The sequence below is a fragment of the Belonocnema kinseyi genome, chromosome 8 (genome assembly GCF_010883055.1).
Source record: "Belonocnema kinseyi isolate 2016_QV_RU_SX_M_011 chromosome 8, B_treatae_v1, whole genome shotgun sequence".
Taxonomy (NCBI): domain Eukaryota; kingdom Metazoa; phylum Arthropoda; class Insecta; order Hymenoptera; family Cynipidae; genus Belonocnema; species Belonocnema kinseyi.
In genome coordinates this window covers 33,769,375-33,786,940 of record NC_046664.1, presented here as the reverse complement: position 1 = coordinate 33,786,940, position 17,566 = coordinate 33,769,375, and the positions used below count along the sequence as shown (strand labels likewise).

Here is a 17,566-nt window from a genome sequence, read left to right as displayed (position 1 = left end):
TTTGTGTATCTGTTATTATCAAAGTAAAGGTTAAAACAAAAATTGGCTAAAAACTTAAAGACGAGTTTGTTTGTGAAAGTCTATTTTGAACATTTTCAGAAAAACCGCTGCCATTTTGTTAATTTTAAATCTTTTTTTTTTTAATTTTCTGGCTGATTTTGAAAAAAACACGATGAACGCTATTAGAATCAAAAAATAAATATCGCAATTAGATCGTGTGGCGCTCCGCGCCCCGCCGAACGCCTGCTCAATATATTTTGTTTTTCAATAAACATAATAATTAAATCTTTTTTGTTTAAACAAGGTTAATTTGGTTGACATTTTTATGTAAAAATTCAATTATTTGGTTTAAAATTCATGTACTTTGTTAAAAATTCGTCTATTTTTGTAAAAAAATTCATCTTGTTGGTTGAAAATTGACAGTTTGTTCGGAAATTCGTTTTTTTCGTAATTAGAATTAATTTTTTAACTGAAAATGTATTTGTTCCATTTTTTATTGAAAATTTATCTTTTTTGATAGAAATTTAATCTTCTTGGTTGAAAATTATACTATTTCGTTGAAAATTTACTTTGATTTGATTGAAAATTATGTTTCTTTTACTGAACATTTAATTACTCTATTTTTAGTTGAAAATTTATCTATTTTACGTGAAAATTCGCCTTTTTTGCTCGAAGCTTACTCTCATTCCTTAGTCGAAACTTCAATTTTTTGATGAGAAAACTAATTTCTGTGGTTGAAAATTAAACTATTTTGCTGAAAAATCGTTTCTTTTTTGGCTAAAAATTTATGTTACTAATTGAAAATTTAAGTATTTTATTTCTGGTAGAAAATTGATCTTTTCAGTTGGAAATTCAAGTGTTTGGTTAAAATTTTTTTTTAGTTAAATACTCGTAACTGTAGTTGAAAATTTACTTTAACTATTCCAGTTTTTATGGAAAATTTACCCTTTTTAATAGAAATGTAATCTTTTTCGTTATGAAATATCTTGTTTTGTAGGAAATTCAACTATTCTATTTTTTGTTAGTAATTACTTTCTTTGATTGAAAAAAATATTTGGTTTAAAATTTCATTATTTTTATATATAGAAAATTCATTTTTTGGGTTGAATATTTAACTATTTGGTCAAAAATTCATTACTTTGATTAAAAATTCATTTCTTTGACTGAAGATTCATTTCATCTGAGTTGAAAATTAAGTTATTTTACTAAAAATTTAACCATTCCATTTTTGCTTGAAAATGTATATTTTATTTAAAAATGAATTAATTTTTCTGAAAACTCGTTTTTTTGTTGTTAAAAATTTTCTTTTCTCATTGCAAATTGAACTATTCTAGTTTTGGTTTGTAATTTTATCTTTTTTTGGGTGCAAATTTATATAATTCATTGAAAATGTATATTCTTAGCAAGAAAATTCATCTTTGGTTTTAAAATTGATTTATGTTGTTGAGAATTCTTTTCTGTGGTTGAAAATTGATTGTTTTAATTGAAAAATTAATTCTTATAATTTTGGTTAAAAAAATCATTGTTTCAAGAACAAAAAACTTTTTGGTTGAAAAGTAGCTTTCTTTTATTTAGCATTTATTTTTCTAACATTTGAACTACAGTTTTGGTTGACAATTGATCGTTTTTAGATGAAAATTCATGTACTTTGATGAAAATGAGTATTTTTTTATAGAAATTAAATATTTTGGACTGAGAATTCAAGCATTTGTTTAGAAATTCATATATATTTTTTTATTTGAAGATTTATCATTTCAGTTGAAAATTCACTTCAACTATTCCAGTTATTCTGAAAATTTTACTTTTCTTACTAGAAATGTTATATTTTTCGTTAAAAAATGTTCTGTTTTGTAGAATATTTAACTATTAAATTTTTTGTTCGGAATTCGTTTTTTTAAATAGAAAATTCATATTTTTAGTTAAAAATTCATCACTTTGATTAAAAACTATTTTCTTTGGCTGAAAATGTGTCTGTTTTTATTTGTTAATTAATTTATTTTACCTGAAGATGTAACTATTTCATTTTTTCTTGAAAATTCATATTTTAGCTGAAAATTAATTAATTATTCTGAAAACTCATTTTTTTAAATTTATTTTTCTAATTGCAAACTGAACTATCCTAGTTTTGGTTTGTAAATGTGCCTGTTTCAGGTGCAGCTTTATATATTTTATTGAAGCTGTATCTTTTTTTGTAGAAAATTCTTCTTTTGGGTTTAAAATTTATTTATTTTGTTGAGAATTCATTTTTGTTTTTGAAATTTCATTGTTTTAAATGAAAAATTAATTCTTCTATTTTTTGTTAAAAACATCATTTTTTATGAAAAAAAAATTATTTTGTTGAAAATTCGTTTTTTTTTTGTCTTTGAACATTTATTTTTCTGAGATTTTAACTATTATAATTTTATTTGAAAATGTATCGTTTTTAAAGGAAAATTAATATATTTTGTTGAAAATGAGTCTTTTTTGGTAGAAAATTAATCTTTTGGTTTAGAAATTCAAATATTTGGTTAAAAATTAATATTTTTGGTTGAAGATTCGTCGTTCAAAATTTATCTTTTTGATTTTTAAATTAAATTATAAAGCCTTTGAAATGTATTTAGAAACCAAATTTTTTTGGATGAACATTAAATACTACATTTTAGTTTTATTCAAAATAAATTCAAACTTATTAAACTAAATAATTTTTTCATATTAAAAGAGATAATTATGGAAGTTAAAAATTTGTTTTTAATTGTTCAATTCATTTGATTTAAAAAAAAATTGAACTTGAAATGTTTGAAACCTTTTTTTTTAATTCACTCTAAATTCTTTGGAATATATTTCTTTACTGAAAACATATCTATTCCAATTGAATGATTTTTAAATTAGGCCCACTTTCCAATTTGAAGCAATACATTTTCTCGCGAAATTTAACTAATATAGTGATTATTAAGAAAGGTAGAAAAACGATTTTTAAATCCTAATTCAAAATGCTTATAAATGCTCATTAAATTCTCAAAGCACATAAAGTCGAGCATATTCTAATGCTTGTGAAAATTTCTCCAAGCGCCTAATATCTTTAAAACGCTAGCCCTAATTTACATTGTTTAATTGAAATAAAAAATTTTCACAGTTCCAAAATCAGCGCCAAAGATCAATTTGAATGTGGTTAGCAGTTCGAAACTGAACGTGACTTGGATACCCCTAAATAAAAGGCAAGCGCAGGGTATAATTGTGCAGTATAAGTTACAGTGGAGGCTTCATCAACATCCTTCATCCTGGATTCTCTACTTTCCCCCAACTGTCGAGAATTACATTCTCACTGGTACTTTGCATTTCTTAACTCTAAATGTTAACCAGCTATTTCTATTTCTAATTTTAATTAGTGCCAGACTAACAATAAGATTTGTTAAACTTTTTAGATTTGACGGCTGAAGCTCAATACGACGTTAGAGTATTGGCAAGGACTGAACAAGGATGGCCTACCACCAGCGAAAGCCAATTGCCTTGGTCAACTGTAACGATGCCTCCTCTTGAAACTGGTCAATTTACGATTAAGAATCTCGTTGACGTTTCGCTTACGAATATTAATGCTTCGACTGTTTCTGTAAGTTCACATTAAATTCTTTACGTCTTGAAGTTCATAATTCTAATATGCTTTAACAGGGTGTCTACTAGAATGGCTTTTATTTATACTTGGTGGATTTTCATTCTTCAGAATTTCTCTGCTCCTCCTTCATCCATTTTTTTTTTTTCAATTTACAAAGAAAAATTCCTTCAAATTTGAACGAAATCGGTTAAAATTTAGAGGCCGTGGGAAAATTTATTTCTCGACTGGGAATTATACAAATTTTTAGAAGAAACATCTGTCCAAGTTCGCTTTCCACAGTTTTTAAAATAATTAGTTGAATCGATATCTTTTTCAATTATGACATCATACAGGTTACAATGCGTAATTCAAACATATTTTACTTCCACAATTCTTCATTTCAGATTTTTATTTTTAAGCGTATATTTTTAATTGAAAGAATTTTAAATTGCAATCTTCAAGACTTACACAATTGAAAATTAAAAGTGTTTGAAGTTGAAAATTGGAAAGTCAAAAATATAAAGGTTTTATTAAAACTTTCTGAACTATTTTCAACTTAAAAAATAATTTGATAATAACGTGTTCGCAATTAAAGGCTTTTATTATAATTAAAAATATTTGTTTTCAGTCAAGTTATTCACTTTTTAACCGATTTAATTTGAAATTGTGTAATTAAGAAAAAGAATAAGTATTTTAATATGTATCACTATTTTACTGTTCATTTAAGACGAGTAAATTGAAACCAAATAATTAAAAGTAAACAATTTTAAATTAAATTGTTTCACATAGAAAGCTTTGAATCTCTAGAATTTCGAAGAGCTTTTAAAAATTTAACGTTACAATTTTTATTGTTCTATTTAAAAAATATTTAATTTCGAAGCGAAATTGTTGAAATTTTATGTAGAAATAAGAATTGAACGCTTATTATTTGTAGAAAAAATTTGAAGTATTTTAAGAGATACTTAGAAGTTTGGAAAAAATTCAAAATTAATTTCAAATTATGTCAAGTAATTTAAAATTGAAAAATTTTTTTAATATTTTCTTAAAAGAATTATTCAAAATGAAAAATCATTTTCAATTTTCCTAGGAATATTAAGAAAATGTTTTTATTCCTTTGGGACATTTCACAATGCTTAAAAAGTTTCTAAATTTTTGTTTGAAATCTGCAAAAATCTACATTTAAAAAAAATTAGGTCGAATTTTATCGGTATACACACTTCGTTTACATTATTTGATTTCATTTTAAGTTCTAAATTACTTTTAAATTTCTAAAAATAATCTTTTTTTGTTATTTTTATATCAAAATTTAAAGAAAATTTGTTTAAATGCTCAGGATTTTCTAGAAGTTGTAGGACAAATTTTATTATTTTTGAAAGTTATTTAAAAGTTCTGAAAAAATTACAAAAATAATTTTAATTTTGACAAAATGTAAAACAATTTCTAGATTTTTGAAGATTTTGAAATGAAATTTTAAAGCTTTTCAAGGATGCTTAAACTATTTAAAATGCAAATCATGTAACTTCTAATTTAAGAACTTTAAAGACGAAAAAAATTTTTATTTTGAAATGTTTAATGTTTCTAGCCTAAAATAACTTAATAATATAATTTTGAAAATTTATTGATTGATTGTTTAATTTATAGTATTGAAAATGTTAATGTAGATTTATATTTTTGGAAACTAATCTAAAATTTTGAACTCTATAATAATGTATGAATGTGAGCACTTTTGAATTTTCCAGTTTATCTACATTTCATTTAAAAAATTTAAAATTCAAGAGATCCACTTTGAATGCTTTAATTTCTTGTTTATTTTTTATTACTTGGAATGGAAAAATGTTTAGAATAGAGTTCGATTTTTAAAATTTTATTGACTGGGAAAAATGTTTGTGAAACGGCAAAAAACCGGGAAATTACCGGAAATTTTTTTCTTCGATAAAAATGGTCACCCTGAATATTTAAACGCGATAATATATTAGAAATAATTGCGTATTACAATATATTGTTTAGAATTCGTCAGAGAATAAGAATCTAATCATTATTTTTGAGGGACAATGATTTTGAGCCACTTTCATGAGACCCCAAATATAATACGTATAATTCAAAAGAATTTAATAGAATTGAGGATAAAGTAATAAGAATTGAGGATAAAATAATAAGAATTCAGGACGATTTTCAGATGAATTGCAAAAATTATTTGAAAATCTCATGTGAAATCTTTGAAAGTCTACGAAATTCCTCAATTTTTGTGAATAAATTCTTTGAAATCCATTAAAATATTCGAACGTCCTGTGAAATTCGATGAGCTTTTGAATTTGAAAAAATATAATAAGATATTTTTAATCCTTTGATCATTTTATCAATTGATCCTCAGGTTCAATTGAATACAAACTTTTAAAAATTTGCATAAATCCGTTGAAATAGGTAAAATTGAGTAAATTCAGAAAAATTAGAATGAATTAAATTCTAAAGAATTACCCAGACTTTAAAAGAATGAAGGATATATTAATAAGAATGCAGGGTGAATTATAATAGCTAATTTCAAATCTTTTCAATTCTTTGAAACAATACCTTAAAAATACCTTCAAGTTATTGAAATCTGCTAAAACTGTATTAGAATCTTTAAAAATGCCCGGAAATATTTTTAAATAATTTAAGAGAGTTCAGAAATAGATATAGACTTAGTGTTATAAAGAGTTTAACTTTTGGGATATTATAATTTTTTACGTAATATCGCTGTTTATTAACTTTTTTTTTCATTTTTATGATCGTAATTCGTAATGTTTTATTGCCCGATCATTTTTTCCATTAATTTTCATTTGTGAAATCATATTGAATTTGTTTAAACTTTTGTTTCAGGTAAGTCGCGAAACGAACATAATTCTTAGGCGTTCTGATTAGTTTAATAAATGATAAAAATACAATATTTTTTAAAAATAGTTGCTCAATTATTTAAATCATAGGTGATTGTTCAAGCATATAGTTTACCTAAAAAAAGCAGGAGAAACATTTGATCTCACCAAATTTTCGATCGTTTTTGTTATTTGTAAGTACTAGTTTGTTTTCGAAGAATACTTTAAAATGTTTAAACAAATTTAAATTATTGAAACAGTATTATTTTCTTTAAATAAAATTGTAAAAATAATTAAATTATGTAATTGTTATAGTTGATTAAAGACTTACCTGTAAAAATAAATTAAAATTGTTTAAACAATTAAAAATTAGTTAAAAGATAGCTGGATATTCTTAAAGGACCGATTAATGATTACTTATAAAAAAAACGTTGAAAAAGTATTAATAAACCGAAATAAAATTTGAAATTAAAATTCCTCAAAATTTGTGATGGATTCTTATTTTCTGACGAATTCTGAGCAATATACTAAAATACGGAATTATTTGTAACATTCCATCGCATTTATATATTAGATATAAAAACATCTGATTTTTTGCTTTCGAATAAAATTGGGAAATTAAAAAAAATTTAGGTTTTCGATTAAAGGTCAGGGAATTTTTTGAGAGCTGGCCTAATTTAAACAAAAATTTTAATGCATGTATTTTGTTAAAAATGCGTTCTTTTTGGTAGAGAATTAATTTTCTTGATTGATAATTCATCTTTTTGCATGCAAATTTAACAGTGCAATTTTTCTCTCCTTTGACTAAAACATCGTTCTTAGCTGGAAATTCAGCTCATGTTGAAAAGTCATTTTCTGTATAAATTCGATTTCGTTTAATGAAATATTTTTAACAATTTTGTTTGAAATATGAATTATTACATTTTTCGTTCCGAATTGTTTCAAAATTAGTTTTTTCTTTGGCCAAAAATACATTTTTTCATTGAAAAATTAACTATTTCAGTTGAAACTGGACTATTTTGTTGAAAATTTGTATTTTTCTCTTTTTGCGAATTAACGTTTTTAACTGAAAATTTAAATATTCCAGGTAAATATTACATAATTTTAATTAAAAATTCATCTTTGGCTACCAAAATAGTTTTTTTATTTTTAAATGAAAGTTCTTTTTTTTTGTAAAAATTAATTTTGTTTGAAAATAAGATTTTTGTTTTAAAAGGCAACTGTCTCATTGAATGATTTATTATTGCAGTTAAAAATTCATCAGTTTGGCTGAAAATAGATATTTTTACTTAAAAATTGCACTGTTTGGTTGAAAATCGTTATTTTTTAGTTAAAAAATCCACTATTTCTTTTTTTTAAATAATGTATTTTTTTGAAAAATTGTCTTGTTGGTACAAAATTATTTTTTTTTGTTTGAAAACTAATTTTTTGTTTAAAAAATTAATCTTTTTGGGTAAAAATTCAAATATGCCAATTGAATATTCATCATTGTGTTTGAAAAAAAATCTTTTTTACTTGAAAATTCCATTATTCAGTTGAAAATTCAACTATTTCAGTTAAAAATTCATTTTTTTTCTTTGAAAATTCATCAGTTTTGTGTAAAATTTAACTGTTCCATTTTTGGTTGATAATTTATATTTTTTAGTTAAAATTTCTACTGTTTGCTTGAAGATTTATCTTTTTTATTTGAAAATTCTACTATTTCTTTCAAAATTATTTTATTTTGTTCAAAAATTCACGATTTGTTCAAAAATTTATCTTTTTTGATTGAAAATTCAACTATTTCGTTGAAATTCATGTATTTTGTCAAAAAGTCGTCTATTTTTTGTTATTTTTTTTGTGGAAAATTAATTTTTTTATACTGAAAATTGAACTTCCATTTTTTTAAATGATTTTTTTTATTTCAAAGTTAAACTGTTTGGTTAGAAATTGATTTTTTTTTAGTTGAAAAATCGTCTTTTTTGATAGAAAATTATTCTTTTTGGTTGAAAGTTCAACTATTTGTCTAAAAATGCATCTTTCTTGTTGAAAAAAACAATATTTATACTTGAGGAGTTAGCAATTTGAATTTAATAGAGGAACCACATTAAGTTTAGCTAAATACGCAGTGAATTTTAAATATGAGATGATAAAATAAAAATTTGTTTGAATTATTCTTTAAAATCATGAACTTTAGAGACAAATTTACAAAATGTTGGTGGTAATATACATTTAAGAATATATTTTTAAATATAGTTTATCGTTTTAAAAAATGTGAAAATTTAGAATGGCTCCGTGCTATGAAAAATTATAAGAACTTGAGATACGTGGGAAACACTTGGAATTGTTAGGGCATTTTTTTCTAGGGTTTGAGCAGGCACCCTGTTTTTTAATAAACTGTAAAATTTTATGCATTTCTCTTATTATTTTAGATGAAATGGGCGGTCAACGAAAAGTCAAATCAAAACCTCGGACATGAATATCAAGCGTGGCAAGTCAGTTCCGAAAACCAGAAAGGAGAGAAGCTAGAAACGAGATTGTTACCTAAAAATGTTACTGAATATTTATTTACTAATTTAGGTACGTCATCAGAAAATTCAAACTTTGAGTGTTTGAAATTTGTGCGGTTTTTTAAGATTTAATTTTTGGTTACAGACGCGAATAATTCGTATACAGTGGGACTGTGTATGGTCACCCAAAAGGAGGCTAGGAATTGCTTAAATAAGCGTATAGAATCTACAGGTCGCTCCCTTAGTAAGTACTCAATCAGTATTACATTTTAGCGAGAAATCGTTTGAAATATTTGGAAATCTTTCCCTGTCCAATATTTGTAAAATCTGATGTACAAGTCTTCATGAACTTTTGCAAATATTTTGAAATCCTGGTGAAATCTTAAAAATTCAATGTGTCCTGGCTGGAAAACCTGGGAATTTCAGGAAATTTTTATATACTTGGAAAAATCTGAAAATGCCAGGCATTATTTCGAGAGTGTGCTTAATTTTTTTTCTTATTTGCAATATAAAATTGAATAACAATGATTCTTCATGTTTAAATATAGCCTTATACTACTGTTTTTAAATTCACTGGAATCAGGATTTATGCACGGTTTCTTTGCTTGGACGTACATTTTTTTAACTAAAAATTTAACAATTCAATTTGTGGTTAAATTTGTATTGAAAATCGTCCTTTTTCGTAGAAATCATAATTTTCATAATTTTAATTAAAAATTCATCACTTTCTTTGAAAATATAACTATTTTTTTTAGATTAGTTTTTTTTTAAATTGAAAATGATATAATTTGATTATGCAAATATAACTATTCTAATTGAATACTTCATAATTTTAGTAAAAAATTAATTTTTTTGTTTGAATATCAATTTTATTTTCTAAAAATTTAACTATTCAAGTTTGGGTTGAAAAATGATATTTTTTAGTTGAAAATTCGTGATTTTGTATAGAAATTAATTTTCTTAATTGGGAAATACAATTATTTTATAAATTTTTACTATAAATTTTATTTTAGAATTCTTCTTCTTAGTTTAAAATTCAACTATTCCACTTAAAGTTTCATAATTGAATTTGAAAATAAATCACTATTTGAAAATGTAACTTCGTTTGAAAATTAGTTTTTTTTTTAAACTGAAAATGTAACTATTCCAATTGAATATTCGATCATGTTAATTGAAAATGTGTATTCTTTATTTGAAGATTAAACTATTTTGTTGAAAATTCAAGTATTCCAGTTAAATATTAATAATTTTATTTGAAAATTTACTTTTTTGGTTAGAAATAAAAAAACTTCATTGAAAGTTTAAAACTTTGGTTAAAAATAAATATTTTTGGTTAATGATTTATTTTTTTGTCTGGAAAATTAATATGTAATTGAGTTTGTACTCTGTTGAAAAATTGTTAGGAACTTAACCGGTTTAAATTCAATTAAATATAATAACCACATTAATTTAATATAAATAAGCACTAAATTTTAAGTGTCCACAAATTCAAGAAATGTTTTATTATGTTTTTAGTATTATTAAATTAATCGATTGTGATAATATATTTAAGAATATCTTGTAATATAATTTGTCAAAGCTTTTTAAATTAAGCGTATTAATTGAATTCTTAGAAACTGAAAAAAATGGCTTCGTGTTATGAAAACTGATACCTGGAAAAAACTAAGATACATAGAAAAAACCTGGAATTGTCAGGGATTTTTTTCCAGGATTTGAGTAGACACCCTAAAATATTTGTGAAATTTTTTGAAATATTTTGGAATCTCTCTGGAATCTTGAAATCTGGACCGGGAAATGGAAAATTATATGAGGCCGGGAAAAATAGTGAACTTATTTTTTGACTGGGCATTTTACAGATTGTCAGAAAAAAGAAAATCTGTCAAACTTTTATTAAAAAATCTTTTACTATACAAATGTTCCATTTTAGATCTTTATTTTTTAAGCAAACATTTCAATTTAAAGAATTTGATTAAATTTCAAATATTATTTCAGTCTAAAATATTCCATTTTTAAACCATTCAATTTGAAATTTTGTAATTAAGAAAAAGAACAATTACTTAATTTTCGAAATATCTGATTGCTCACTTAAAATCAGCAATTATAAATTAAATATTCAAAACAAAATAATAAAACTTTGAACGTTACAGCTCTAATGTTTCTACTTTTAAAAATTTTATTTTTTCTACGTGTATCAAAAAAATCCGGCTATTCCGAACGGCAGATTTCGAACAAATTAGTTAGAATCTTTTTTAAAATTTTGAAAGGCTTCAGAAGAATACAAATTTTTCCTAGGGAAATTCAAAATGATTTTTTCTTCTGAAAAATTAATCCAATGAGAATATTTAAAAAGATTTACAAATTTATAAAAAACGAATGTGAAACATTTAAAGGAAATTTTTTCAATTTTTCAGAGTTTCAAAAACATTTGTAGGACAAATTCCAATAATTAGAAATAATGGTTAGAAGTTCTGAAAAACATATAATTAGACAAAATGCAAAACAAAATGTAAATGTTTCAAAATTTTTAAGGATTTTAAGGATTTTTAAACTATTTAAAATAAAAACAGTTTATAAAAAATGTAATCGTTTAATTTTTAATATTTTTAGCTCAAAATCGCTTAAACTAATATAATTTTGAACATTTTGAAATTCATTGATTGATTCTTCAATTTAGTTCATTGAAAATGATAACGTGAATTTATATTTTTGGAACTGAATCTAAATCTTCAAACTCTATAATTTATGAAAGTTTAAAATGTTTAATTTGGTAGTTTAACTGTGCTTAATTTAAAATTGCTCAGTTGAAAATTGTTAGTAACTTCCGTTTTATACCTGTAAATTATTGAGCATTTGAATGAAAAAAAAAATATATATATATATATATATGTATATAATGAAAAGACTTTTAAACTTCAGTTTTTATTAATTCAAATGGAAAAATGTTTGGCTTTAAATTTTGATTTTTTAATTTCATTAATCATGACAAATATTTTCAAACCGGGAAATGACAGGAAATCTTTTTTTTCTGATTAAAACGGCCACCCTGTTTTATGTTTGAATGGTACTTATTAAATATTTGCGGATGCAGGCAACATCCCCACCGCCTTGGAGGCTATTCCGGCATCGGCTCACTCAATAAACTTGACTTGGAGTATAGCAGATACCTATCATGACAATATTTTTGAAGTCTGCTACCATGCTGTCCACATCATGAAGGACACTTCGAATTGTGTTTTTGTGTACGTACAAAATTATTAAATATATAGTAATACACAAAATTACTACTTGCGAGTAGGAGCAAAACAAAATGAATTTTCTTAAAGGATTTTTTTTTCTTTTCTATAACATAAATTCTTAAGAATTGGTTCTTTTTTTCTTTTTTTTAAGTGACTAGACCCTAATTTATTTGCAGAAATGGCACCATGGCTACCATCGAGGATTTAAAGCCCTTCACGTTGTACCAATTCAAAATTAGAGTTTTGCCCGACGAACCGACTGAGAATAATGAATTCAGTCAGGCCATAGAGTGTTACACGTGTGAAGACAGTGAGTACCTTTAGAACTCTTTAATACCCGATTTTATTGAGTAATATGTTTATTATATAAATGTAAATTTGTTTTTGAATATCTAGTTTTGAAGATTTACAATGGATAATTGCATTTTTTAAGATATTTAACTGAGGACTTCAATATTTAATGTTTATTATCAAAATTTGTTTCAAATGGTGCAATTTTTAATTGTTAAAATTGAAATTTATTTAATTTTCAAGATTAATATTATACGTATTTGTAATTTTGAACATTTTTTTTTTCAATATGTAGTTAAATTTGGAAATCTCATTTTATCGTGTTTTTCGTTATTTTTTGTATATTTATGTGCACTAAAAACGTAAATTGCATTATTAGATCCATATTTTGCATTATAAAATATTTAAACTGAACAACAATTTTTTTTAGTAATTTGTCTTGCCTGAACCTCCCTGAAATATGTAAATTTTCAGTCATTAAAATAATTATACTTTTTTCAGCTGCGACTATGAAGTAATTTTTTTAAGCTCTGTGTACTATAAAAAGCGAAGTGTTTTTTCATAAAATTATTTTTTGAGTCAAATATACACTTTTCAGGGTGGCCGCTGTAATGGGAAATGACCGGGAATTTTCTGAAACCTGGAAATGACAGTGAATTTATTTCTTCAACAGTTTAGTAAATAATTAAAGTATAAAGAACTGAACAATAATTGATTTGACAAAACGATTCTGAATCCATTCAAAATTTGAGAATTTCCAGGTTATAACTGTTTGAATTCGAAAGTCTTAATACGAATTGAGATTAATATAATATCATTTATTCCGATAATTTTATTTTTAAATAACAATTTTAATGATTCATCAATAAAATATTTTTAATTCAAAGTTTTAGGTCTTCCTTTATATTTTTTTTATATTAAATTGAATAAATAAATTTATTGATATATTATTTTGATTAGTTTTCTTAGCTATTAAATATTTCACTGTTCATTTAAGACGAGTAAATTGAACACAAATATATGTAAAAGTAAACAATTTGGAATTGAATTGTTTTCCATAGAAATCTAGTAATAATAAAATTTTAATCATTAATAAATTTCTAAATAATTTTTAATTTGTAAATAATAGAATTTTAGTAATTTCAAGAGATATTTTATAGTTTTGAAAAGATTCAAAATTAATTAAAACCTTGAAATGTCTTCAAGTAATTGAAAAGAAGTGTATTAACATTTTTGTTTAGAATTTCTAGATATATTTTAAAATTAACCGAATTTTTCCTACAACTTTTGGAAAAATCCTGCAAATTAAAAAAAAAATCCTTAAAATCTTCCAGGTTCTGTTTTGATCATTTTGGAAAACTCTTAAAATCTTGGTAAATTTTCGGTTACAATAATTTTTCAAAATCAAAAATCATTTTCAATTTTCCTAGGAATCATAAGAAAATGTTTTTATTCTTTTTAAGCCTTTCACAATTCTTGAAAAGTTTCTAAATTTTTTGGTTGAAATCTTAAAAAATCTGCATTTTGTTTTAAATTTGGCTGTGGGCATTTGCACTAAAATTTCGGTACGAACAGCCCCATTTTTTCGGGTCACACACTTCGTGTAAATGATTTGAAATCATTTCAAGTTTTAAATTTAATTTTGATATTTTTTAAACTTCTAAATATCTCTTAAGGTTACTCTAATTTTTTTACCAATAATAAGTGCTCCTATTGTTATTTATAAATTCAAATTTTAAGGATTTTTGTTTAATTTGCAGGATTTTCTAAAATTTGTAGAAAAATTTGATTCGTTTAAAAATATATTTAAATGTTTCGAAAAAATTTCAACAATGATTTCAAATTTGGACAAATATAAAACCACTTCTAGATTTCTCAATGTTTTGAAATAAATTTTTTAAGTTTTGAAGGATTCTTAAAACATTTAAAATGATAATTTAACTTCTAATTTAATAAATGGTTAATTTAAAAAGAATTTATTTAAATAATTTTAATTTGTCTAGCTTAAAATTACTTTTAAAAAATTTTAAAGTTCATTGCTTGATTCTTTAATTTATAGTATTAAAAATGTTAACGTAATTTATATTTTTGGAATTTAATCTGAATCTTTGAACTCTATAATTTATAAAAGTTCTAAATTTTGCAATTCATCTGCATTTCATTAAAAAAAAAATTAATTAAATAGTGTTAGTACCTTCCACTTCATACGTGTAAATTTAATTTGTTGTTTATTGCTTTAAATGGAAAAATGTTTATAATAGAGTTCGATTTTTTAAATTTCATTGACCGTGAAAAATGTTTGCGAACCTGGAAAAAACCGTGAAATGACCAGGAATTTTATTCGTAGGTTAAAATGGCCAACCTGTTTTTTTTTGTTGTAATTTTCCATCTTTTCAGAACATTTGTTTAAATAATTGATTGTTAAAAAATATAAAATTTCCGCCGCGTCAGTGAAAGTCACCTGGACCAAGAATTGTCAATATTGAAAGATGTATAAATAACAATTTTTAATTTGCGATGATTTTGAAAATCAAAAGTCAGGAGTTTTTAATTTAAAATCTTCCAAATTGATGAATAAATATGTTTCTCAGTCCCTGGAAAGGTCGAGGATGTTCACTGGTTCCTGGGAAACAGCACTCTGATACGTCTAGCATGGAAGGAACCAACGAAAATAAACGGGATAATACAAAAATACTTTATTGTTTATACGATGGATCTCTCAAATTCGGATTTGTGGGAGAACATCACCGTTCCAGGTAACAAAACGACGACTAGCCTTCCAGGTTTGATTTCGGGAAGGCGGTACTTCGTGATGGTGCAAGCAGCCACTAAAGCCGGCAACGGAAAACCATCGGATCCTATAATCATTGTTGCGGGTGGCGGCTCTTCTAAAAAGCCTACTTCATCCGGTGAGCAAAAACCGTCGCCGAATGTCAAGACGGATCAAAGTCTCGGTAAGGGATATATTATAATAAATAAAAAATATATTTGTTTCGGAATCATCCATAAACACAGTTACCAGTTTTCACCAATTTTTAACACACCCCCCCCCCCTCCCTCGTTGACAACCGTTGATTTGGTTATGCCTTTATATAAAACTCGATTTTAAGTTTGTACTGATTTTTGTACTAATTTTTGGGTGTGTTTATAGATTCAAGTTGCCAATATGCTTATATTGTCTATGTGATCGTGTGGTGAATTATAAATTTCGGTATTAAATCAAAAATTAAAATTCACAATAAATTTTCAGAGTAAGTGTTAAAATGTGCCTAATTTTATTTTATTTGACGGTTAATCCGGGTAATATTAATTTTTTAAACTGAGAAATATACATTTTTAATCAAAAATTGAATAGTTAAACTTTTAATTAGAAAATAATGATTTGAAATCATAACAAAAAACGAATTTTCTACTAAGTAGTTGATTTTTTTTTACTAAATTATTGTTTCATTAGCATACGTACAAGGTTTAACAGAGAGATTAAAAATGTGCTTTGAAAAAATTTGATGTTGATGTTTATATTAAAAATAATCATAAGTTAGAAAACAACACTTACAAAGGGAGAATTCTAGAATCAATCTTTGTGAATAAATATAATTTTTTTCTATAAATTTAAAAACAGAAAGACTTAATGCATTTGGCGCGCTATTCGCTGTGCAATCGATTGCGCCCTCCTTATAAGAAAACACTATTGATCCATTGCTTGACTAATGTGTTTCGCTCCGAAAAATGTTAAAAATGTAATTTTAAATAATTAGAAACCTCTTTTGTTTTTGAATTTTCCTAATTAATTATGTATAATTTATAGTTCTTTGAATTTTATCATCAGACCCACTATTTTTTTACTTTGAAGATTTTTGTATGGTAACAGAATTTTTTTGTACTTATGTTTTTTTTGTATGACATGTATTTTTAAATTTATTAATTTTTATAATGTATTTTTTATTAGGTATAATTTGTCTGATGATGAGCGACATATTGGTCGAAACTTTAAATAATGAAATATGTTTGTTTTACTTTAACAATTAAATAAATTGGACTCGGATTATTCCCTGTCTTTTTATTTATTTAATTTGATCGTAAGACCGAAACAAATGAACTTCATATTCCTATTAAGGTAAATTACTGAATTTTTAAGAAAAGATAATGAATTATCAAATAAAAAATATGAAATATTGTTAAAAAGTTCATTTTATACCAGAAAATACGAATTTATAACAAACTACAAGTAATCTCAATCCAAAAGTATAATTTTGAACTAAACTAGATTAATTGTCCACCAAACAAAAGAACAACTAATTTTTAACAAAAAGTTGAATTTTTATTTAAAAAAGAACGATATTCGAACAAAAATGGAACATGTAAATTTTCACTTACGAAAGCAATTTTTCAACAACAAAAAAAAGGAATTTTCTACAAAGTTCTTTAATTTCCAACCAAAGAGATTAATTTTTAACTAATATTTTGAATTGTCTACCGAAAAATGCAATTTAAAGAATAGTTTAACTTAAAAACCTAGTCTTTAAATTTTTATCTGAAAAAGATCAATTTTTAAACAAGACGATTAATATCAAAAAGGCAAATATTCAATCAAATTCAAGAATTCTCAGTGAAAAAGTTTTTTAAATACAGAAAGAAAAAAATTTAATTTTTAAGAAAGTAATGTAACTTTAAAACCTAGTTATTAAATTTTTTAACTAAAAAGATGAATTTTCAAACAAAAAAGTTATTTTTCTACGGAAAATAATGAATTTTTAACAATATTCAAGAATTCTCAACTAATTTTGAACTAAAAAAATGAATTTTCGAACAATAATATTAATTTACTATAAAAAATACTTTTTTTAAATAAAATTCAAGAACTTTACCAAAAATTTTAATTTTTAAAGCAAGAAATTTTATTTTTATTTTGAAGAAAGTATTTCAACTTTAAAGCCTAGTTGTTACATTTTCAAGTAAAAAGATGAAGTTTTATAAAATTTCTACCGAGAAAAAAAACAATTTTTAACCAAATTTAATTATTCTTAACCAAAAAAGTTTAATTTTTAATTAAAAAGATGAATTTTTAAACAAAAAGATTAATGTGCTCCCAAAAAAGACAAATTGTTAACAAAATTCGTGATTTTTCAAACA

General features: G+C 24.0%; 1 protein-coding gene across 1 annotated transcript in view; it reads left to right on the top strand.

Moving 5' to 3' along the window:
• LOC117179060 (protogenin B-like) overlaps positions 1-17,566 on the top strand; it is a 63,648-nt gene that overhangs the window by 31,697 nt on the left and 14,385 nt on the right. Inside the window, exons 9-15 of the mRNA XM_033370697.1 lie at positions 3,113-3,304; positions 3,402-3,586; positions 8,829-8,976; positions 9,052-9,150; positions 11,995-12,145; positions 12,319-12,452; positions 15,025-15,387. Coding sequence (XP_033226588.1) covers positions 3,113-3,304; positions 3,402-3,586; positions 8,829-8,976; positions 9,052-9,150; positions 11,995-12,145; positions 12,319-12,452; positions 15,025-15,387 — 1,272 coding nt within the window. The remainder of the gene's footprint in view (positions 1-3,112; positions 3,305-3,401; positions 3,587-8,828; positions 8,977-9,051; positions 9,151-11,994; positions 12,146-12,318; positions 12,453-15,024; positions 15,388-17,566) is intronic.